The sequence below is a fragment of the Perognathus longimembris genome, chromosome 16 (assembly GCF_023159225.1).
Source record: "Perognathus longimembris pacificus isolate PPM17 chromosome 16, ASM2315922v1, whole genome shotgun sequence".
Lineage (NCBI taxonomy): Eukaryota > Metazoa > Chordata > Mammalia > Rodentia > Heteromyidae > Perognathus > Perognathus longimembris.
The window spans coordinates 1196034-1219819 of NC_063176.1; the positions used below are offsets into that span (position 1 = coordinate 1196034).

At 42.5% G+C, this 23786-nt stretch overlaps 1 protein-coding gene across 1 annotated transcript; it reads left to right on the top strand.

The window, feature by feature from the left end:
* The first annotated feature begins 316 nt into the window (after window positions 1-316).
* Window positions 317-23493, top strand: Rchy1 (ring finger and CHY zinc finger domain containing 1). The gene is made up of 9 exons (XM_048364186.1): window positions 317-668; window positions 4363-4482; window positions 4774-4889; window positions 9926-10004; window positions 19210-19254; window positions 19360-19418; window positions 19500-19526; window positions 20500-20620; window positions 22827-23493. Exons 4-9 carry the CDS (start codon window positions 9981-9983, stop codon window positions 22959-22961), a joined length of 411 nt encoding a protein of 136 aa, XP_048220143.1. The 5' UTR covers window positions 317-668; window positions 4363-4482; window positions 4774-4889; window positions 9926-9980; the 3' UTR covers window positions 22962-23493.
* The last annotated feature ends 293 nt before the right edge of the window (window positions 23494-23786 follow it).

Genomic DNA, 23786 nt, shown 5'->3' on the forward strand with positions numbered 1-23786 from the left:
CCTCGCTCGCTTCACGTGCCCCACCCCCCACGTTCGTTTCTCTTTCTTTCCTTCTTCCGAGGCCCGGCATGAAGAGCTGCTGACCGAGCCCGAGGTCAGCGTGTCCTGCGGGGCTCGATTGCCCCGCAACCCCGTCCTCCCCCGCCCCCCCCAAAGGAAACCAGCCGGCTCGAGCTCTGAGATCTCGCCGCCTTCGCCTCAGAGCCTCCGATCTGCTTCCTCTGTCAGAGTCCTTTTGGTTTTGTGAGCCAGCAACTGTTTCAGTCTCTCCCCCCCCCCCGCCCCCATGTAAAACAGGGACCCCTGAAGTTCCTATTTCAAAAAAAAAAAAATAGGAGTGCACATTAAAACCCGTGCGAACTGTTTAGCAGGTGCGTTCCTTGGAGTGAGTAGTACGTGTTAACTGCAACCATCACCATCATCTTAGCCTTTTGCCTGTCTGTTGTCTCACGTTACCGGCCGCTGGCGGTCAGTAATCAGAGTAATTAGAAGTAAGTGGTAAGCTCAGGCCCGTGTAAGCACAGTCTATTTCTTTTTTCTTCTGTAGGTCAGGGCTTGGTGAACATTGCTTCACTGCACTTGCATGAAGCTCTTTCAAAGTTGGTCACTCACCAAATGTTGTGCAAAGAATTAGGATTGACTGCTATCCTTACTCCCTCAAACTTGAGGTCTGAAACTGAATTTAACATCTTGCTCTCCTTTCTCCCCTCCAGAGAAGAAGAAAAAAACACGTACTCCCAAACAAAACAAAACCCGTTCCACTAAATCTGTTTCATGGCACTGAGACTCAGGTCCCTGAGGGCCACTTTTCTGATTTATCTCCTGTCCCTTCCTTAGCCAAGTGACAGATTTGAAGGAGGAAGTGATAAGTAGAGCCAGTGCATCTGTACAAGCTAAAGAACGGAGACTTTATCATGAACTTGGCAGGGAAGATTACTAGTGATCTTGACAAGCTGTCAGAGGAGAGATCAGATCAGGATCAAGTCTGATTGGAGTGGCTTAGCACTTAAAATATTTTGGAGTTTTGATGTAAGGAAAACAAAAAAGAAAATGAAGACATCATTGCTGAAAGATGTAGGACCGTGAGATTAGCCCTCCCCCCCTCCCTTGAGATAGGTGTTTCAGTGTGTTTGTATATTCTTGGAAGTGAACCAAGGTGGGTAGGCGGACTGTCCTTGAATTGTCAAAGGGGATGAGGCCCAATGTCCAAGTGGAGGAGGAATTGCCCTTAGATACAAGCCTGGGCCAACTAATTCTCTGTAAAAGAAGAGAAGGTAGGGGGATGAGGTATGTTTGCAAGTAGGTTGGTAGTTTGTGGGAAGAAATTTTCTTTTGATTTTTTGATTTTGATAGTGAAGCCAGCAAGGCAGCTCAGAGTGTTAGGAAGATATGTTAGAGCCTTAAAAGAGGGAAGAAGAGGTGAAGCCATCATCCAAACCTTAGGACTCGAGAATGAGGGAGTGACTAAGGAATTGCAGTGAGCCCATTTTTGATGAGTGGTTACCACTTAATAGTGAGATCTGACAGTATGGTGGTCTCCCCGCCCCTACAGTTGATAGGAAGAGAGTGGGTTTAACCAGGGCTGGAATTTTGGTAGGTGCGTATCTGTAGAGGGAGAGAGGAGAAAGTATGCTATATGAAAGGGAAGGAGCTGGTGGCTCACATCTGTAATTCTAACTACTCAGGAGGCTGAGAGCTGAGGATTGTGGTTCAAAGACTGTCCAGGCAGGGAAGTCCATGAGACTCCTGTCTCCAATAAGCTGCTCAGAAAAAGCCAGAAGTTGCGCTGTGAGCACATAGAGGCTCAGGGTCAGAGCCCAGGCCCTGCGTTCATGTCCCAGGATGGAAGGAGGGAGGGAGGGAGGGAGGGAGGGAGGGAGGAAGAGAGAGAGAGAGGGAGGGCTTGGAGTTAGTTGTGCTTGGAATTGAGATGTAAAGAGACGCGGCCTGCTCTGGAGCAGCAGCTTTCAGAGCATCACGAGCTGAACCCTTGGAGTCAGGATCGCTAGGAGCTTTTGTGCCTATGAGGTCAGAGCTCCTTTACAGAAGTTGTGTTGACGTTTGCACGGATGGGTAGCATGATAGAAACTGCTAGCAGATGTGCGTGAATCCAGACACTAGTTTTATACTCATTGAATCAACTGCTTTAAACTATGCCTGTAGTTTTTAAAGCCAATTTTATTTAAGAATGTCTGCAATCAAGCAATGAAATAATTGACTTTGTCAAATCTTAACTCTTACGTGCATGCCTTTTTAATATCCTTTTAATATTTCATGCAAAAACTAAATTTTGGAAAACTGTTAGCTTTTATGAGCTCTAAAGCTTTTCAATACCTAAAGACTCAAATCAAATAAATTTTTTTTGGTTGCATGTCAAATGTGTGAACATTTGAAAGATGTATATAATTCAGGGATCTGGTATTTTCCAGATAATGCACGGAGAGTAGATGCATTCCTAGTGCAAGATAAATGAGTGGCCTTGAATGGAACAGAGGAAGAAAACTTCATTGGAATCATTTCAGACTCTTGGGTTTGTGGTTTTGGTCTATATCAGAGAATATCCATAATTCTCTGAAAGGCTATTAAAATACTCCTCTCTTTCTAAAAACATACCCAGTGATTTGTGAAATGCCATGTAGCAACACACACACACACACACACACACACACACACACTCCACATAAACAGAAGGTCTTTGGGATCCTTATTTATTTATTTATGTATTTAGTGCTGCTACTTGAACTCAGGTCTTGGGTATACTATCTCTTAGCTTTCCCCCCCCCCTTCTTTTGCTAAGGCCCTGAGTCCAAGCCCCAGGACTGGGGGAAAAATATGTTAAGTAATTCAGGCCCTGAGAGACAAAGGATGCATGTGGATATATGTGGAAGCTAGAATTAGCTTATAAACTTACAAGTGGTATGCAAATGTATACAATGTATTAATTGAAATTTAGTACTCAAATATTGTAATTCCTTAGAAAGGCATAGTCAAAATTCAACAAAATGTTAGGAAATGGGTACATGAAAGAGGTGGAGCGGCGTCAAGGAGACAGGTTGGAAAAAGGAAGAGGAGATGCAATCAATAGTTCTACATAAATCTTACAACATTAAGAAAAGTGTGGGGAGTTGGGAGGGGTGCACAATGTTGTCAGGTTATACATTGTATTCATAAACTGCTTTGTTTAATGGCATCTTTCTCGCTCTCTCTCCCCCCCTTCCCTCCCTCCCTCCCTCCCTCCCTCCCTCCCTCCCTCCCTCCCTCCCTTTTTCCTGGTCTTGGAGCTTGAACTCAGGGCTTGGTCCTGTTTCTGAGCTCTTTTTTTTTTTTTTTTTGGCCAGTCCTGGGCCTTGAAGTCAGGGCCTGAGCACTGCCCCTGGCTTCTTTTTGCTCAAGGCTAGCACTCTGCCACTTGAGCCACAGCGCCACTTCTGGCCATTTTCTGTCTTATGTAGTGCTGAGGAATCAAATCCAGGGCTTCATGTATATGAGGCAAGCACTTTTGCCACTAGGCCATATCCCCAGCCCTGTTTCTGAGCTCTTTTACTCAAGGCTAGCACTAGAGCCACAGTGCCACTTCCTGTTTTTTGGTGGTTAATTGGAGATAAGTCTCACTGGGACTTTTCAGCCCAGGCTGTCTTGGAATGCAATCATCAGATTTCAGCCTCCTGAGTAGTTAGGATTGCAGGTGTGAGCCACTGGTGCCTGGCTCATGTACAACTTCTTAAAGATAATTGTAAGAAATGTATGAAAAATAGCTTATTTCTCCCTACTTAGGAACTCCAAAGTGACCCATCCGGATTGATGTAGAGTCACCATGCCATACGACCATTCTACGGACCAGCTTTTTCCGCTGTGCTATTTTGCCATGTTGTTAGAGCAGCTGATGTGTAGCTGGGCAGTGGTATTACTGAGGAGAGAATCAATTTTGGTGGACAACTGGTCATTCTCAAAACACATTGTCTCATCTCTTCTTATTTAGTTGATGATTGATAAGTACTACTGAAATGACCATTTTCTGTTAAGAGGTTGAGCTATGTAAATTTATTTATTTGGAAATGTCTAAGAAGGGGTTGCTTACTGTACAGGCTGAACATGATACTAGGTTATTGTGGGATTGGTTTTCAGGGGAGGGGTTTCTAGCTTTGCTAATTTTCCTAGTTTAAGACTGCGCCTTGTCTCATACAAGCATGTTGAAGGGACTGGTTAACATCAAATACACCAACAAACAGTGACATACAGCAGCTGGTCCATTGGTTGAAATCTGTGACTTTATTTCAGAAAGAAGAGGGAGAAGTTTCTTTTTGCATAGTCGACTTGTCTTCGCTTGCTTCTAATGTCTTTCTTCCTCCCTTGGTGTTGTAGGCTCCTTGTTGTGACAAGCTGTATACTTGCCGGTTGTGTCATGATAACAATGAAGATCATCAGCTAGATCGCTTTAAAGTAAAGGAAGTGCAGTGTATCAACTGTGAAAAAATTCAACATGTAAGGTTCTTTGACATATCTCCCTTTCTATTTTTGTGTGTGCTCTTACTCATTTGCTTGCTCTGATGACTCGAGTCACATCTCCAGTTTATTAATATGGATTGAAAACGAATTATTAAAAGTTTCTTCTGAGACCCTAACTCTTAGAATAAGGAAACCTTTGGGTTAAATGTTTAATAACTTGTAAAAAATGATGGAAGTTTACTTTAATGTCAATTCTGGATATTCAAATAGTAATTCAAAATATTTTGGTAAAGTTATTCCAACTTCTAAAAATTGTGTCCTTTTTAGGCCCAACAGACTTGTGAAGAATGTAGCACCTTATTCGGAGAGTATTATTGCAGTATATGCCATCTGTTTGACAAAGATAAGAAGCAGTATCATTGTGAAAACTGTGGAATTTGTAGGTACTGTATATATACCATGTTCTAGTTACTTCTGACGTACCTGAGCAGTAATATTCAAAAATTAACTTTATTAGGATATGCTTTACACCTGATAAAATGCATTCATTTTAAGTGTCTTATGCACTGAGTTTTTATATCTGTATCTCTCTGTACATAAGTTACATTATTCTAAAAACATTTTTTCACACCTGCTTTTTTTTGTTGTTTTTGTTGTGCCAGTTCTGGGGCATGGACTCAGGGCCTGAGCACTGTCCCTGGCTTCTTTTTACTACAGCTCCTGGCCTTTTCTATATATGTGGTACTGAGGAATCAAACCCAGGGCTTCATGTATATGAGGCAAGCACTTTTAGGCCATATTCCCAGCCCTCATACCTGCTTTTGAAGTAAATATAAAATGTGCCTGGAATATAAAATATGCTTAACTTATACGCTATAACTTCTTATATCCATATAGAATATGGTTCTTTGTGCTATAATTGCAAAACATTTTAAATGAATTTAAAAAAATTTCATTATTGGTTTCCTTCTAAATGCTTTTATGTGCATACCTTTCTTTAATATTTTTGATTTGTGAGCCACATTAAGTAAATGTTGGTGTACAGTCATTCATCAGAGATGTAAAAATATTTTCACACATCTTTTTAGCAATATGAGATAGTCTTAAGTTACTGTTAAAAAGTATAACATGAAGTCTTTTCTATTATGATTTGTAGTTTTCTTATTAAATGACTAGATGAAGATACCATAGTTTCTTCTTGTTCTTTTTTTTTTTTTTTTGGCCAGTCCTGGGCCTTGGACTCAGGGCCTGAGCACTGTCCCTGGCTTCTTCCCGCTCAAGGCTAGCACTCTGCCACTTGAGCCACAGCGCCGCTTCTGGCCGTTTTCTGTATATGTGGTGCTGGGGAATCGAACCTAGGGCCTCGTGTATCCGAGGCAGGCACTCTTGCCACTAGGCTATATCCCCAGCCCCTCTTCTTGTTCTTAAGAGTATATCATCATCCCTCTCCCTCACCCTCTTCTTTTCCCTCTCTATTATGGGATGTTCCACAAGTGCCCTGCCACTGAAGAATAATATACCCTTTGCCCCATTTCCTTTCTTGAGTGAGACGATTCATCCAAAATATCATCATCTGAAAATCATAATCAGATTTATCGCTTTATAGGATCAATTACACCCTCAACATTAGAATCCAAAGGATATTTGGCAATATCTGAAGGCTAGCATTTACTGGGCAGAGGTTGAGGATGCTGTTAAAAATCTTTTTTTTTTTTTTAAATTTTTATTGTCAAAGTGGTGTATGGAGAGGTTACAGTTTCATACATTGGGCATTGGATACATTTCTTGTACTGTGTGTTACCTCCTCCCTCATCCCCCCTCCCCCCTGAAAGTCTTAAGAGCTGTTAAAAGTGCTGAGATAGCTGGGTGCTGGTGGCTCATACCAATAATGCTATCTACTCGGAGGGTTGAGACGGGGGGCGGGGGGCATGGGCCAAAGCCAGCCGGGGCAGGAAGATCAAGGAGACTCTTATCTCCAGTTAACTATCAAAAAAGTCAGAATTAGGGGCTGGGAAGGTGGCTTGTGTAGCGGTAGAGCGCTTACCTGGCATGCATGAAGTCCTCGGTTCAATTCCTCAGCACCACATATGTAGAAAAGGTTAGAAGTGGCTCAAGTGGTAGAGTGCTAGCCTTGAGCAAAAAGAAGCCAGGGACAGTGCTCAGGCCCTGAGTCCCAAGCCCAGGACTGGCCAAAAACAAACAAACAAACAAACAAAGTCAGAAGTGGAGCTATGGCTCAAGTAGTAGAGTACTAGCAAAAAAAGCTCAGGGACAGCACCTGGGCCCTGAGTTCAAGCCCTAAGATCAACACATACACACAGTCCTAAGCTTTGTAAGGATAGTTCCTTTCCATAAGAATGATCTGTACAAAATGTCAGTCGGACAGAGGTAGGGAAACTCTATAAAGTGTCGCTCTGCCTCTTTATGTTTACATCTACTTTGTTTAAAATTTCCTGCTGTTCTTGTTTGTTTGCCATTGGGGATAAAGTGTGTTCAAGGCAAACTGGAAATGGCTACAAAGAAGCTGTGTGTGAGTGGAGGGCAGAGTCAGCCAGCAGGGACTGGCATCCGGAAGCTATGTGGCTAGCTTAGAAGCCAGAGACTGGAGAAGCCCGGGGGCAGTACATGGAGGATTGGGAATTCTGCCCACCCAGACAGCAGAGAGCCTGGGTAGTGGCTGTAGGTCCCACTTAAGAAAGAGCCATGGCGTCTCAGAAAGCCGGAGGCACTCGTGAGACTTGCTGCCAAGCTGTACCTGGGCTGGTGGCTGTAGTTTTCACAACAGAGGAAAGTGAAGTGGTATGGCACCTCAAAAAGCCTGGCACAGTCTGCCATTTGAGGTAGCCACCTAGATACCTAGCAGGGAAGCAGCCTCAGGACTCCCTGTGCGACAGCCTGTAGAGACGTTAGCTTTTCTGGAGTCTACTATCATCAGCTCTAGCTAGAACTCAGGCCTCCCTTTGGCTCCATGTAAGGTGTATTGAGAGATGCAAAGCCCACACACCAGATTTAAAGCAGCCTCTTGCACACTGCAGAGAATTCTCTTATGTATGTAGACATAGAAGAACAATCAGAACTGCTTTTTTATTTTACTATTTTTGCTTGCTTGGTTGTTTTATTCATTTAACTGTGGTTGTCTTTTCTGTAAACCGGTCACCAACAGCCATTTATCTTCAACTTTCTAACATAGACCTTTTAGTGTACACTCTCCCATTTTAATTTTATTGATGTTTACTTATTTATTTATTTTTGGTCAGTCCTGGGGCTTGAACTCAGGGCCTGAGCACTGTCCCTGGCTTCTTTTTGCTCAAGGCTAGCACTCTACCAATGGAGCCACAGCACCATTCCTGGCTTTTTTTATGTGGTGCTGGGGAATGGAACCAGGGCTTCATGCATGCGAGGCAAGCGCTCTACCACTCAGCCACATTCCCAGCCCGATGTTGTTTAATTTTTAAAATTACGTTTGTGTCTGTTTTTACTCAGTACTCCTTATTTTATCTCTCTGTTCCCCACACACCATAACATTGACTAGATTTTTTTTCTGCTTATTTCAGTCCATCTTCCAAATTAACCTTTTCTGTAAAGCTTAGCTCTGTATCACCACCTTAAAACAACTACTCTGCATAAGCAAATACCTGGTTTTATTCCAGTAGGAATAATAGTCTCCTCTTATCTCCTTTCTGCAACCACCCTGGTTAACGAGGGTCTTTTCAGTGTTGATCCTGTGTTCATTCTTAGAGATCAGAACACTAGCAGTGAGTGGCTGTCACTAGAGACCGCCACAAGCACAAACAAGGCTGTGCTTTCTCACCTTCAGTAGCTTCTGAAGCGAAGCTTGCTCAGTCTGAGGCAGAGGAGCTCCATGCAGCGTCTTCAGCCTAGAACGTAGGAATGAAAAGCAGCTCTATATGAGCGAAGAGAACTTGCTGGCCAGAGGAGTGGGTATGAGAAACAAACGAAAGCTTTGAATATTCAGGCTAAATAGAGATCTTATCTTTACCTTGGGAAGAGATAAGTACCCCAGGAAGAAGTTGGGTAGAGAATAGCATCCTAATCCACAGAATAAATCTCAAGTCGTCTATAAGCATTTGAGAATATCCCTCTTAGAAGTGGGGAAATTAAATCAAGTAGCATAGTTTGTTTGTTCTTACATACATGTAACTGGCATACATATATATAACCAGATGGTGCACTAATAGTAGGAATGTAAATTGGTAGTCTTTTTGGATGCCAGTTTGGCAGTATCACAATTAATCCAGTGTCTTCTGACTCATGTTTCACTTTTAGGATTTTCTGTTTTTTTTTAATTTTATTTTTTTTTGCCAGTCCTGGAGCTTGAATGCAGGGCCTGGGCACTGTCCCTGAGCCTATTTGTGCTTAAGGCTAGTGTTCTACCACTTGAGCCACAGTGCCACTTCCAGCTTTTTCTGAGTAGTTTTTTGGAGAGAAGAGTCTCACACACAGACTTTCCTTCCTAGGCTGGCTTTGAACTGTGATCTTCAGTAGCTAGGCATGAGCCACTGGTGCCCAGTTTAGGATTCTTATAAAAATAATCAGAATGTGAACTCAGTGATGTCTGGAAAATAATTTTTATCATATCAGAGCAACTAAAGATTGTTGATCATATCAGTAAAACGATGTTTAAAATTATGGTACACCCGTATTACATTAATAATGGGGAACTATTAGAAGAATAAAGTGGCTGGGCACAGGTAGCTCATGTCTGTAATTCTAGCTACACACTGGAGGCTAAGATCTGAGGATCAAGGTTTGAAGCCAATCTGGACAGGCAAATCCAGATTTACCTCCAACTAACTAGTAAGAAGCCAAGTTGGAAATCGAGGTGTGACTCAAATGATAGAGCCTCCGCATGTGTGAAAAAGCCAAGGAAGAGTGCAAGGCCCTGAGTTTAAGCCACACAACCAGAACAAAATATAAGAATTCGGTGGGCTGGGAATATGGCCTAGTGGCAAGAGTGCTTGACTCGTATACATGAAGCCCTGGGTTCGATTCCCCAGCACCACATATATAGAAAATGTCCAGAAGTGGCGCTGTGGCTCAAGTGGCAGAGTGCTAGCCTTGAGCAAAGAGAAGCCAGGGACAGTGCTCAGGCCCTGAGTCCAAGGCCCAGGACTGGCAAAAAAAAAAAAAAAAAATTCGGTGGTTCTACATAGATAGATATAAAGTAATCCTCACCGTATACTATTAAGTAAAAAATAAAGTTACAGTACAGTATACATGGAAAGGATTTATTCATGAAGGAATACAGCACCCCACCCCCCTCTTCCTCTCTCTCTGCAGTTTTATAGGGGAAACCATCCTGTTCACACTGCTTACTTTAGAGAGGGACATTGAATAGAGTAGTTTTTCATTGTGGTTTGAAATTTTTTACAGTTGAGCTAAAAATTTAGACACCGTAAAATGAGCAAGTATCACAGTAGTAATAATCTAACCTTTTGGCTTTCACATGTTTTATTAGGATTGGTCCGAAAGAAGACTTTTTCCACTGTTTGAAATGTAACTTATGCTTAGCTATGAATCTTCAAGGAAAACATAAGGTATACAATTCAGTTTGTATAATTTTTAAGGTATTAACAATGTTTTTGAGAGCCAGCTTGAAGTGTAATATGTTTGAGAAATGTGCTTATTTTTACACATTACCTAGTTCAACTGTACTTACTGATTTTTTGAAAAAGCTGTATGAAGTAGATATTTAAAAGATTATGCCTAAAAAATTTGATCTACAATTTCTGTAGTTTAAGAATGCTTATATTAGTTGTTAGCATAATGTTGACAACTCATCAATTGCTTTATGGATTCTTATCATTTGTAATGCTTCTAAGATTAACTTTCAAAGAGAAGAAATGCTGAGCAGTATAATCTGTTTGCAGGGCATTTATGAAGACATTTTTGTGAACAGTTTCTGACTTGTTTTGGCATTTCTGTTCTTGACTGAGAAAAAATTATTTTTAAACTAGATGTAGAGAAAAATTTTACCATCCCATGGTCTGTTTGATTATTTAAAAACTACCTGGTATGAAAGTTGAGCGCGTGGGGGATTGTGTAGCGTGAAGTATAAATCATAGAAAATTCCATTTAAGGAGAAGAGTGAGTCTGAGTGGAGTGGGGGAAGAGAAGGAGGGAGGGACAGGAGCAGAAGGAGAGAGGGAAGGAGGTGCAGGCAAGCAGAGAGGCAGGCAGAGGTAACGAGAGAGACAGACCCTGGTTGTAATGAAAACATTTGAAATAACTTACACTAGGTTTTATGGAAGACAAAGATAAAACGTTCTTGCATAAATACAGCTATTAAATAGTACCTGGCCTAAATAGCAACGTGCTGAGGAAAATTCAGATGAATAGGGAACATAGAGGTTTTGGTAATTAGGGGGAAAGAATGGGGCTAAAAATGATTTTAGTCCTAGCTTAAGGTACTCATGAGCACATTATGAATTTATTAGAGACTGAAGACTGAGTCTAGCTTTATAAACTTAGGTTTGGGGTTGCTAGCATGGTAAACTCACTTGGTACATACCTGTACTCTCAGAATTAAGGAGGCTGTGGCAGGAACATTTTTGAATTTAAGGCCAACCTGAACTACCTCACGTGATTCTGTTTCAAAAGAAATAGATAAATCAGGGGCTGGGGATATGGCCTAGTGGCAAGAATGCTTGCTTTGTATACACAAAGCCCTGGGATCGATTCCCCAGCACCACATAAACAGAAAACGGCCAGAAGTGGTGCTGTGGCTCAAGTGGTAGAGTGCTAGCCTTGAGCAAAAAGAAGCCAGGGACAGTGCTCAGGCCCTGAGTTCAAGCCCCAGGACTGGCCAAAAAAACAAAAAACAAAAGTTGCTAAAGAGTCTTGTCGGAGATAGCAAGGAGTAAATACCACTTTTTATAACACTTTATTATAATTTTTTAAAATAGCAGGTCCACAGCCATGAACAGATCTAATGATATTTTAGATAAACTTGGCAAGTAAAATGTGCTTTTTGTATGTGCTTGTCCTGGGGCTTGACCTCAGGGTCTGAGTGCTGTTCTTGAACATATTTTTTCCCATTAAGGCTAGCTCTCTATTTCTCTAGCTCTGTTTCTTGCTTTTTGGTGGTTCATTGGAGATAAGAAGTCTCACAGACTTTGCTGCCAGGGCTGGCTTTGAACCCTAATCTTTATATCTCAGCTGTTTGAGTGGCTAGCATTAGAGGCGTTTGCCACAGGTGCCTGGACATACATTTTAAAAATGCATGTGCTGGTACTGGGGCTTAAACTGAGGCTCTTGTGTTCTTGCTTGGCTTTTTTGTTTCACCACTTGAGCCACGCTACTAATGTAGCATTTTGTTGATTAACTGGAGATAGGAGTCTCATGAACTTGCATCAGGGTTGGTTTTGTGTAAGCCACGATTCTCAGTCTCCTGAGTAGCTAGGATTATAGGTGTGATGCCTGTGCCAGGCAAGTATGTGTACTTTTTTTTTCTTATGTTTCACATCAGCTTTATTCTCAGAGCCAGCCTGTGTGAATCAACAACCCCAATCCCCCTTGCCAACTAATGTAGGAATCATAGGCCTTCTTACATGTACCAAAATCTCGTTCTCCACAATGACAGGACTTACTGTGTGCACCTGTCAGGAAGGCTTTGTTACAGATCACACAAGTGCTACTTTAAGTTTTTCTATTGTTACTCCAGAGGTGATGTACAGAGGGGTTACAGTTCTATAAGTCAGGTAAGGAATACATTTCTTTTTGGGGAGTGTCACCCCTTCCCCTGTGCTCTGCCAGTTTTTCCCACCCACAGTTGTTCGCCCTTGGTCCCTCCACTTCTGCCCCTCCCCGTGCACTCCCCAAGACAGAGAACCAAACAGAACCAAAAGGAAAGAAAACAAAAACAGCAAACAAGAAAAAAAAAGTCCTGGTTCCACTTCCTGGAGTTGATGTCTGTAAATATCTATTTTGTATGGTCAGACGCACATAGGCGGTGCGCCTTTGTGTTCCTCCTCTGGCCTCACTGTGTGTGAAGGCCTACAGTCTTCTATAACTTAGCATGTCCTAGTGTGTTTGAGATCTCCCTTCCGCAATATGAGAGAAAACATGTGCCACTTGTCTCTCTGAGCTCAGCTTACTTCATACGTTTTTTTTTTTTTTTCTAGGTCCATCTATTTCCCTGCAAATGCCATAATATTATGATTTCTACTGGCTGTGTAAAATTCCGTTGTGTATAGGTATCACATTTTTTGGATCCACTCATCTATTGTAGGGCATCTGGGCTGTTTCCAAACTTAACTTGTGAATAGTGCAGCACTGAACATGGATGTGCACTGTCTTTATGGTATCCTGGCTTGTGATGTCCTGGCTTATGATGCCCAGGAGTGGTATGGGTGGCTTGTCGGGAAAGTCTGTGTTTAGTTTTCTGAGGAACCTCCAGACTGCTGTGGTTGGACTAGTTCACATTCCTATCAACAGTGCAGTAGGGTTCTTTTTCCCTCATATCTTCGCCAACATTTGTTGTTCACATTCATGATACTGGGCAATCTGCCTGGGGTGAGATGGAATCTCAGAGTTGTTTTGATTAGTATTTCCTCATATGCTTCTTTGCCACGTTTTTTTGTCAGTTGTGGGGCTTGAACTCTGGGCCTGGGCTCTGTCCCTGAGCCTCTTTGTGCTCAGTGCTCTACCACTTGAGCTATAGCACCACTTCCAGTTTTTGAGTGGTTAATTGGAGATAAGAGTCTTGGGGGGACTTTTCTGCCCTGGCTGGCTGGCTTTGAACCGAGATCCTCAGATCTCAGCCTCCTGAATAGCTAGGATTACAGCTGTGAGCCACCTTTGCTTGCCTTCTTTGCCATTCTTACCTTTTCCGAGAAGTTTTTCTTTGGCTCCTTTGCCAACTTAGCGATGGTTTATTAGCTTTGGGTGGGGTTGATTTCTTTTTTTTTTTTTTTTTGGCCAGTCCTGGGCCTTGGACTCCGGGCCTGAGCACTGTCCCTGGCTTCTTCCTGCTCAAGGCTAGCACTCTGCCACTTGAGCCACAGCGCCGCTTCTGGCCGTTTTCTGTATATGTGGTGCTGGGGAATCGAACCTAGGGCCTCATGTATCTGAGGCAGGCACTCTTGCCACTAGGCTATATCCCCAGCCCAAATTTCTTGAGCTCCTTATATCTGTAGACAACAAAGGGTTAGATTTTGTTTTTCTGATAATCTGCTGCTCTACATCTTTTCATTGGGGAGTTCAGCCCTTTGATGTTTAGCATTATGTTGGAGAAAATCTGTTATGTTTCCTGCCATTTTGTTATTTCCCTGTAGTGTGCTTCTTTCCTCTGTTTCCTAGTCTTTTTTGTTGTTGGTGGTGGTAGTGTGGGGCTTGAATTCAGCCTGGGTGCTGTCCCTCGAGCTCTTGAGCTCCAGGCTAGAGTCTCCCAACTTTCCTGCCTGGCTTGGAATGAGTTCTTCTGATCTCAGCCTCCTGAGTAGCTAGGATTCTAGGCACGAACCACCATGCCTGGGACTAAACTAGTCTTGTACTGATACTGAGGTGCCAGACTTTGAAGTCAGGCCCCACCACGTGAACCCCATTTTAGAATCGAACCCTGAGCCAATCAGATTTGTACCTGTGTTCTAATCTTGCTTGCACAGCTGATTGTTGTAACCTTGTTCTTTGCCTTTATAAGCCCTGTGTAATCACAGCTCCAGGCTTCCTCCTAACCTCCGCTGTGTCGGTGGGTAGGACAAGGCCCGAGTTGGCAGCTTGTTAAATAAAACCTTGCCGTGCTTTTGCATTTCGGAGTGTCTGAATCTCGGTGGTCTTCTTGGGGGTGGTCTTGTGACTTGGCACAACATTTGGGGGCTCGTCCGGGATAGCCCCAGAGACCCCGAGACCCCAGACTCCGAAGGTAAGAAAATAGGGCCATTCATTCTGTGAGTGTGTGTCTGTGTGATTTGTAGTTTTGTTTTCTGTTTAGGCCAGCCGCTTGAATCTGAACCTGTAGGTAGTGAAGGATGAGCCGGAGTGGACATGCTCGTATGGGCAGTCCTGGGGGACTTGAGGGACACCTCAAGCCCTCCACAGGGGGCTCAGGCTTCCCACTACCACCCTGCACCTGAAGGACTGTACCGAGAGGCCCTTCTAATGGGTGTCCGTCTAGTCCACTCTATATTTGAGGTTGTCTGGTCCGCTCCTACACAGGAACGGGAGATAGAGAGAGCCTCAAGACTGTGTGGTCTGTCCCCTCACAGGGGCAGGAGAGACACAGTGAGACTGTGTGGTCTGCCCCCTCACAGGGGCAGGAGAGGCACAGTGAGATTGTGTGGTCTGCCTCCTCACAGGGGCAGGAGAGACACAGTCAAACCTGTAAGCCGCGGCTCCCTAAGTCTGTCTGTAAGTGTTGTCTGGTCTTTGTGCCTGTGATTATTTTTGTGTGTTTCTTTCTTGCACTGTCTTGCCTTGCCTTGCTTTTGCATTTCAGAGTGTCTGAATCTTGGTGGTCTTCTAGGGGGTGGTCTTGCGACTTGGCACAACAATACTTGTTTAATGTTGTGTTTCTTTGATTTTGGTTGTTTTCTTCGGATTGTACGCTTCATTTTAGTATCTTTTGTAGTGCTGGTTTTAGTGTTCATGAATTCCTTCAGTTTTTGTTTGTCATGAATGGTTTTAGTAGCACTGTCAATTGTGAATATTAGCTTCACTGGGTATACCAGTTTATATAGGCAGTTGTCATTCAGAGCTTGAATTACACTACTCTAGGCTCTCCTTGCATTGAGAGTTTGTGTGGAGAGATCCTCAGTAATTCTAATTTTCCTTCATTGTAGTAATATTCCTTTGATTTTGCTGCATTTAAAATTAATTCCTTGTTTTTTAAGTTCAAGGTTTTCACTACAATGTGTCTAGAGTTACTTATTCCCAGTTCTTGTCTGCTAGGAGTTCTTTTTTTTTTTTTTGCCAGTCCTGGGCCTTGGACTCGGCCTGATCACTGTCCCTGGCTTCTTTGTGCTCAAGGCTAGCACTCTGCCACTTGAGCCACAGCGCCACTTCTGGACATTTTCTATATATGTGGTGCTGGGGAATTGAACCCAGGGCTTCATGTATATGAGGCAAGCACTCTTGCCACTAGGCCATATTCCCAGTCCTGCTAGGAGTTCTATATTCCTGGTTGGTGGGTGAGATTCTTTCTCTTGAGATTGGGAAAGTTTTCTGTATTACTTTGTTAAATAGGTTTTCATTGCCTTTAGTTTTGAATTCTTCCCCATGTATCCAGATTAGGCATAGGTTTGATATTTTGGCTGGATCTGCCAAGTCTTGAATGTCCCTTTGGTAGGTTCTGACTGTTTTTTCCATGTCTTTGATCTTTTGTTCTAACTTCTCTGCTTTATCTTCAACTCCAGATACCTGTTTTCCACTTCACTTGTTCTATTGCTTATGTTTTCAACTGCTTTGCAAGGCGGAGATGGAGCTTTTCATGTTTCCTAGCTCTTTATTGATGTCATTTCTCAGGCTATTACTTTGATCTTTCATTTCCTTCATTGAGATGTGTAATGTTTCTATCTTCTTATCCATGCCTTACATTTTCTTGCTCATTTCCTCGTTGAATTCCTCTATTTGTTTTTGGATCTGCCCTTTCATTTCGCCTGGCTCTTGTTATTGCTATAGTGGTTCTTTTGTGCTCCATCTCTTCACTCTCACTAACATCCTTCCCTGAGTTGTTGGTTTTTGAGAGTGGCACGTTGTCTTGATTGCGCATGCATTTTGTGATGCATTTGGGTTCAGAGTTTGTAGAGGCTTTAAGATTAGGAATTGGGTTCCGTGGTAATGGGCTATGGTTTTCTGGTTTTCCTGTGGGCGCTGCACACTGCCTTTCTGTGCAGGCTTTGAGGTCCAGCTGTGTGCTATCTGGCCGTCCATGTCTGAGGATGTTGTATGTGAGGACACGGACTGTGGCACTATGGCTTGGTCATTGGTGTCCCTTCGCTAGGACGGTAAAGCAGGTTTCTGGATAGCTGGCTATGTGTCATGGGGCTTGAACTCAGGGCCTGGGCACTGTCTCTGAGCTCCATTGCTCAAGGCCTAGCACTCTACCACTTGAGCCACAGCTCCACTTAATTGGAGAGAAGAGTCTCAGGACTTTGTTGCCTGGGCTGGCTTTGAACCATGATCCTCAGATCTCCGCCTTCTGAGTAGCTAAGATTAAAGGCGTGAGATTGACCTTATTGATTTAATTCTCAGGAAATTCACATGGCTTTTATTCCTGACATTAGTGCATGTTATCTGTTTTTGTTGTTGTTGTTGTTAGTTATGGGACTTGAACCCCGGGCCTGGGCACTGCGCTCTACTTCTGGTTTTCTGGTGGTTAATTGGAGATAAGAGGCACATGGACTTTGCTGCCTGGGGTGGCTTTGAACTGTGATCCTTAGATCTCAGCCTCTCCTAAGTAGCTAGGATTACAGGTGTGAACCACCAGTGCCTGGAACATGTTATCTTTTTTTTTTTTTAATCAGTTGTGGGGCTTGAACTCTGGGCCTGGGCGCTGCCCCTGAGCTCTTCAGCTCAAGGCTAGCGCTGTAGCCCTTGAAGCCACTGCGCCACTTCTGTTTTCTAATGGTTCATTGGAGATAAGAGTGTGACTGACTTTCCTGGCCGGGCTGGCTTTGAACTGTTGTCCAACCAGGATCTCAGCCTTCTGAGTAGCTAGGACTCCAGGCATGAGCCACAGGCACCAACCAGCTCACGTTATCGTTTAGCAGTAACTTTATCACCATCAGGATTTGCAGCACGGCTTTAGGTCCTTCCCAGCCACTATCAGTTTCCTTCTTTCAACACAGGAACTTAAGTAGTTTGGGAGGAGGAGAGAATTTCTTTTCTACTTTGTCTGGAGGACGTGTATCGTGCTCCCTTCCTCCTTAGTAACCAATAGCTTCATAACACATTTCTGTCCTTGATGATAGGTTGTTCTGCTTTCTGAAGCACATGTAGAATGTGTGTGCGTGTGTGTGCGTGTGTGCGTGTGTACGCACATGCACTGCAAAACCCAACTCATTGCATCTTCACATCATCATTTGCATTTCATTAACTCAACCATGCCATCAATTTTCAGATATATTCTAATTACAGAGATGTTAAAATTGTGTTTGTGGGGCTGGGAATGTGGCCCAGTGGTAGAGTGCTTGCCTCGTATACATGAAGCCCTGGGTTCAATTCCTCAGCACCACATATGTAGAAAAGGCCAGAAGTGGCTCAAGTGGCAGAGTGCTAGCCTTGAGCAAAAAGAAGCCAGGGACAGTGCTCAGGCCCTGAGTCCAGGCCCAGGACTGGGAAAAAAAAATTGTGTTTGTGTGTGTGAAATACAGTGCCAAATGAAATGAGTTTTTGTTTCATTTTATAAATAAGGAAATAACTGAAAGAAGTAATGATTTGTCCAAATCTAAGGAATTTTCATATGTAATAAAGCAGGGATTAAAATCCAGACTTAAAATTATATATATATATAATATATGTATATATTTTTTTCTTCTTGCCAATCCTGGGCTTGAACCCTGGGGTTGCTGTCCTTGAGCTTCTATTTGCTCAAGACTAGCGGTCTACTACTTGAGCTATATAGCACCACTTCTGGCTCTTTCTGTGATTAATTGGAGATGAGTCTTACGGACTTTCTTGCCTGAGCTGGCTCCGAATTGTCATCCTCAGATCTCAGCCTCCTGAGTAGCTGGGATTACGGGTGTGAGCCACTCGTGCCAGTCTTATTTATATCTTTTTTTCTGTTTTTACTAAACTATTTTTACAGAGCTATACAGTATTTTATCTTGTGTTTTGTTGTGTCTCAGTTATCTTTTGTTCTTTATTAGTAAGTGGTATGACTTCTCAAGTGCTTAGATTAAAAACAGCTGATGTAGCTGGGCACTGGTGGCTTACTCCTGTAACCCTAGCTACTTGGATATACTTGTTAGTGTGTACCTTTGTAAGTTACTCACTTTCAGTAGGCCTTATATCACCTGGAAAATGAAATAATCATACCGATTTCACATAGGAATATCAGAGTTGAGCTTTAGGTACTATACTTGGCAAATAGGCACTATACTTGGCAAGTGACATGTAGTGAATCTCAAGAGTTGTTATTGTTACCATTATTAATTAGTTTGGATTACAAACCTAGGGCCTTTGTAGTAAAACACAAGTAAGATAGAAAAGCTTATTTCAGGATCTTGGGGGAGTGTTGTAATTCCCTGATAAAATAATCTGAATAAGATTTATTGAGGTAAATAAGGTAATTTGTCAAGCCTGATATGGTGTGAACATTAAAAAATTGTTGAACCTTTTCTGACGTGTGTCAGCACATGTCAGTTCAGTTATTACTTTTGGTAAGTTGATTTAATTGTTTTCCTTTTTTCTTTTTCTTTCTTTTTTGCCAGTCCTGGGGCTTGCACTCAGCCTGAGCACTGTCCCTGGCTTCTTTTTGCTCAAGGCTAGCACTCTGCCACTTGAGCCACAGTGCCACTTCCAGCTTTTTCTATATATGTGGTGCTGAAGAATCGAACCCAGGGCTTCATGTGTGTGAGGCAAGCGCTCTACCACTAGGCCATATTCCCAGCCCAAGTATTTATTTTATTTTTCAGTTTATGTGGTACTGAGGAATTGAACCCAGGGCCTCATGCATGCTAGGCAAGCACTGTACCACTAAGCCACATTCCTAGTCCCTGTTGTTAGTTTTTCTTAATATTGCGATTTTATCTGGTATTTTCATCTTTTGATGTTTTTGTTAATTTGAAGTTGTCTTTTAAACAGTGTATTGAAAATGTTTCCCGGCAGAATTGTCCAATATGTTTGGAGGTAAGTTTAAAGTATTTTTCTCTGGGACTTTTCCTTCTTAAATTGAAAGCATTTGGATGTTTCTATCCTGTTCATACAAACACGGCCACTTTTTCTTGTGTTTAGGACATTCACACATCCCGAGTTGTCGCTCATGTCTTGCCATGCGGACATCTTTTACATAGGTAAAACTTTTTCTCTCATAAAATGTTTGCAAATAGTAGAGATGGTTCTTGTTTTACTGAAATAATGTTACTCTTTTTCAGAACATGTTATGAAGAAATGCTGAAAGAGTGAGTGTTTGATGGGATTAAAAATGCGAATTGTAAGACGTGTGGTTTTTCTGTGCTGGGGGTGGGAGGGAGGTGGGGAGGGCTGAATACTGTTTGCACTGCATTGGGCATGGCAGATATTTACAAGAAGATGAGGACGGTCGGTGAGGAGTGCTAAACTGGCTGAGGCATTTGAGAGCACTCAGGACCGTGCGGCTCTCCCCGTATCTCTGCTGTGCCTTATGTATTTCGTAGCTTGAGGTAGATTTCGCTTAGCTATACCTACTAGAGGCAAAATACTGAGGAATGTTGCCCAGAACTGTTAGGTATGTTGGATTTAAAACTGGAACTAAAATGAGCTGAGAAGTAGTTAGGAAAGAGGATAAGTGCATTTTTATTTTGCAAATTGATGAGGAAGAATCTTTTTTTTTTGCTGGTCCTGGGCTTGAACTCTGGGCCTGGGAGTTGTCTCTGAGCAATTTTTGCTCAAGGCTGGCACAGCCCCACTTCCAGCTTTTTCTGCTCTTAGTTGGAGATAAGAGTCTCATGGACTTTCCTGCCTGGGCTGGCTTTGAACCTGCAATCCTCAGGTCTCAGCCTCCTGAGTAGCTGGGATTACTGGCACAAGCCACCAGTGCTATGCAAGGAAGAATCTTGATTGGAACTTTTGCATTCTTTTGACTATTTTTTAAGGATTTTAATCTTTGCATGAACATATTAAGAACTTGAGGTTGTTTAGCCAAAGGATATCTTAATTGGTGTTTTTAAGTATACGGAGTATGTTCCACCAAGAATATGGACTGAGTCCTCGGTGTCATAAAACTGAGGACAAAGACTTAGTGTTAAAAGAAATACCCTAGGATATGAGATTTAGCTTAAAGCTTGTGTGGTTAGAAGCTTCCTCGACGTGTGGCCTGATAATCTACCTTGTATCTCGGATGCTCTGCGTGCATCTCATGTGCGTGGGTTGACGTGTGGCGAATGTCTTTTCCAGAGGCTACCGCTGTCCGCTGTGCATGCACTCTGCTCTCGATATGACGCGGTACTGGAGGCAGCTGGACGACGAGGTGGCGCACACCCCCATGCCGTCCGAGTACCAGAACATGACTGTGGACGTGAGTGGCCGTATTGCTTCCGCTTCCCACCGTTTTGCTAGTATGCTGCGTGAACTAGTCTAGGAAATACTGCTTTGATGGAAAGGCCATGTGGACGACTGGGAAGGACAGAATGATCTTCAACTTGTTATGTCGAGCTCAGATGAGGAACAGAATTCCCAGGAACACCTTTGAGCCGTTTTTCTCAACACTAGGTGGCAGGCAGAAGCCGCACTTGCCAGAGTCTATAATGCAACTGGCCAGAGGTGGATCACTGGCATATTGTTTTAAATCTTTTTCATATTGCATTTTAGGAGACCATGTGTGCTGATTTTTGAAATTTACATTTTGGGTTTTATTGTTTAGTACCCATATTATTCTTCGACTCTTTGGTCCTAACTAGCAGAGAAAGTAGGAGACATGTTGGTGTGCCTTGGCCTTGTGGAGGGTTACCCTTCCACTGACGAGTGTTCCGATCTGTTCACTTCCTCGCATGGCAGTTAGAGGAGGATGGAAAGGCTCCACGGTTTTCTGAGGCATTAAATTTTGGGGCATGTACATTTTCATCCTCAAATACTTGTGTGCACAAGGTACAAACCATGTAACAAAACCAAAAGAGGTATTTGGGAGCTGAGGATATAGCTCAACGCCACAAAACTTTCCTTCCTTCCTTCCTTCCTTCCTTCCTTCCTTCCTTCCTTCCTTCCTTCCTTCCTTCCTTCCTTCCTTCCTTCCTTCCTTCCTTCCTTTCTTTCTCTTTCTCTCTCTCTCTCTGCCTCTCTCTCTCTCTCTCTTTCTTTTTTTCTTTTCCCCTCAGTTGTGGGGCTTGAACTCTTCAGCTCAAGTCTAACCCTCTACTACTTAGAGCCACAGGGTCACTTCCGGTTTTCTGGTGGTTAATTTGAGATAAGAGTCTCATGGACTTTCCTGCCCGGGCTGGCTTTGAATCTCCATCCTCAGATCTCAGACTCCTGAGTAGCTAGGATTCCAGGCCTGAGCTGCTAGTGTCTGGCAAAACTTTTTTGCTTTATTCACACCAGAAGGTTTCACAATTCATGGGAGTCACTGAATTAGTACAAAGGAAAAAGTGAAAGATCAGCTTTAGGATACTGCCAATCTTATGTTTTAGTAGAGAGTAAAGTGTGGTATGTTTATGCAGATAATTTGGCTTTAAGTAATAGCTTTGCTAAAATATAATTCACATAGTTTCCCAAATTATAATTTAGAAAAAATTTGGAAATTTTCTTATGATGGTGTTACTTTAAAAAATGATTGTGTGGGGCTGGGGATATGGCCTAGTGGCAAGAGAGCCTGCCTCATATACATGAGGCCCTGGGTTCGATTCCCCAGCACCACATATACAGAAAACGGCCAGAAGTGGCGCTGTGGCTCAAGTGGCAGAGTGCTAGCCTTGAGCAAAAAGAAGCCAGGGACAGTGCTCAGGCCCTGAGTCCAAGGCCCAGGACTGGCCAAAAAAAAAAAAATGATTGTGTGTGTATGCATGCATGTGCATACGTGTGTGTGTGAGCGTGCGTGCGTGCGTGCGTGCCTGTACTGGGGCGTATACAGGACCTTGTAGCCTTCCTTGTATTCTGTCAGCCTGAGGGTGTGCTCTCTACTTGAGCCATGCTTCCAGTCTGGCTTTGGCTGCTTAACTGGATATGGCGTCTCCGAGTGTTAAGTTCCAGCTGCCTTTAAACTACAATCCTTACATCTCAGACAGCTGAGCAGCTAGGCTATAAGTGTGATCCACGAGTACCCAGGTAAAGCGAATGATTTTACCACACCACATTATACTACAATTTCAGTTTTATTACCTGAGGGATAAAATTCTGAGTGCCAGTGAAAAAACAATGCAATTAATTGTATGTGTTACTTTCAATTGTAAGTATTAGATGTTGATCTGGTTATGCCTAGATTAAATTGTCTTGCTTTTACTATTCATGCAGTTTGGGAGCTCTTGAACAAATTCTCTCCTTTCCTCCAACTTTTGTTTTCATTTTCTGAATTCAAAGCTACCCTTAATAAGCGCTTATGTTTTCCGTAGGGGAATAAGGAAGTTTTTAAAGGGACAGTACTTCAGGGACTGTTCAGACACATCTATGTATGTTTACACATTTGTGTATATTTACACATCTTCAGTATGATTAAGGGACTGTTAGGAGCAGACAGTGTCAATGTATAAGGTTTAAAATACTTAACCATGAGTTCATCTCTTCCTTTTCAGATTCTCTGCAATGACTGTAATGGACGATCGACTGTCCAGTTCCATATTTTAGGCATGAAGTGTAAGATCTGTGACTCCTACAATACTGCTCAAGCTGGAGGACGTAGAATTTCACAAGATCAGGATCAGCAATGACCAGCATATACTTAACTGGAAATGTCAGCGTTTTGTGATATAGAAAAACCTCTGTGGAAAAGTATTCTGTTGTCATAATGTGTCATAATCTATGCATTAGAGTTGATGTTTTATACTAGTGTCAAGGCATAAAATCATATTCCAAGTACTTAAGGATTCAGGGTCTCTTTCTAGACTTATAACTATATTGAATGAAAGCCTCTGATTGTGGTTTGGTTGGAAATTCCTTTAATTTGGAAGCCAGTGATGTTTGCCACTGATACATTCCTAGATGCATATTATATTTTCATGGAACTTTGTTTTAAGTGACACTATGCACGCAGGTTTCATTTCTAGTTCTTGATAGAACTAAACTTAATTCTAAGTAGTATTCTTGACTTAGAGGGCTGTGAGAATTAGTTCTACCATAATGTTAAAATCTAATTACATAGGCTTTTGAATTTTTTTTTAAAGCATTCCTTTGGATCAGTATAAGTGAGTTTTGATGTAATAAGTGCTAATAAAATTATATTGAAACATTGTTTTACAGAAAGTTTCTTTCCAAAGGTTGTGTGTTTTTTATGGCTCAACGCAATGTAATCAGTTTTTGTTTTTTTTTTTTCTGAAAAGTCCTGGGGCTTGAACTCAGGACCTGGGATATAGTCAGTTTTTATTTCGTAACATCTAGCCCACATTTATTAAAAATTGAAGATTACAGAAAGCATGAACAAGACTGCCTTCATTAAACAAGCTTAACCTATATTTGAATAATAAAGTAATATCAAACAATTTTGAGAATAAGTCTACCTCAACTTCTGAATTTAAAAACAAAAGAAAAGCAGCTAA

Excerpts from the sequence above, each read along its gene's own strand:
- Rchy1 (XM_048364186.1), top strand. The coding sequence starts at position 9,981 with ATGAATCTTCAAGGAAAACATAAG. Across the intron at positions 19,419-19,499 it reads TGCGGACATCTTTTACATAG|AACATGTTATGAAGAAATGC; the intron begins GTAAAACTTTTT and ends ACTCTTTTTCAG. Across the intron at positions 19,527-20,499 it reads TATGAAGAAATGCTGAAAGA|AGGCTACCGCTGTCCGCTGT; the intron begins GTGAGTGTTTGA and ends TGTCTTTTCCAG.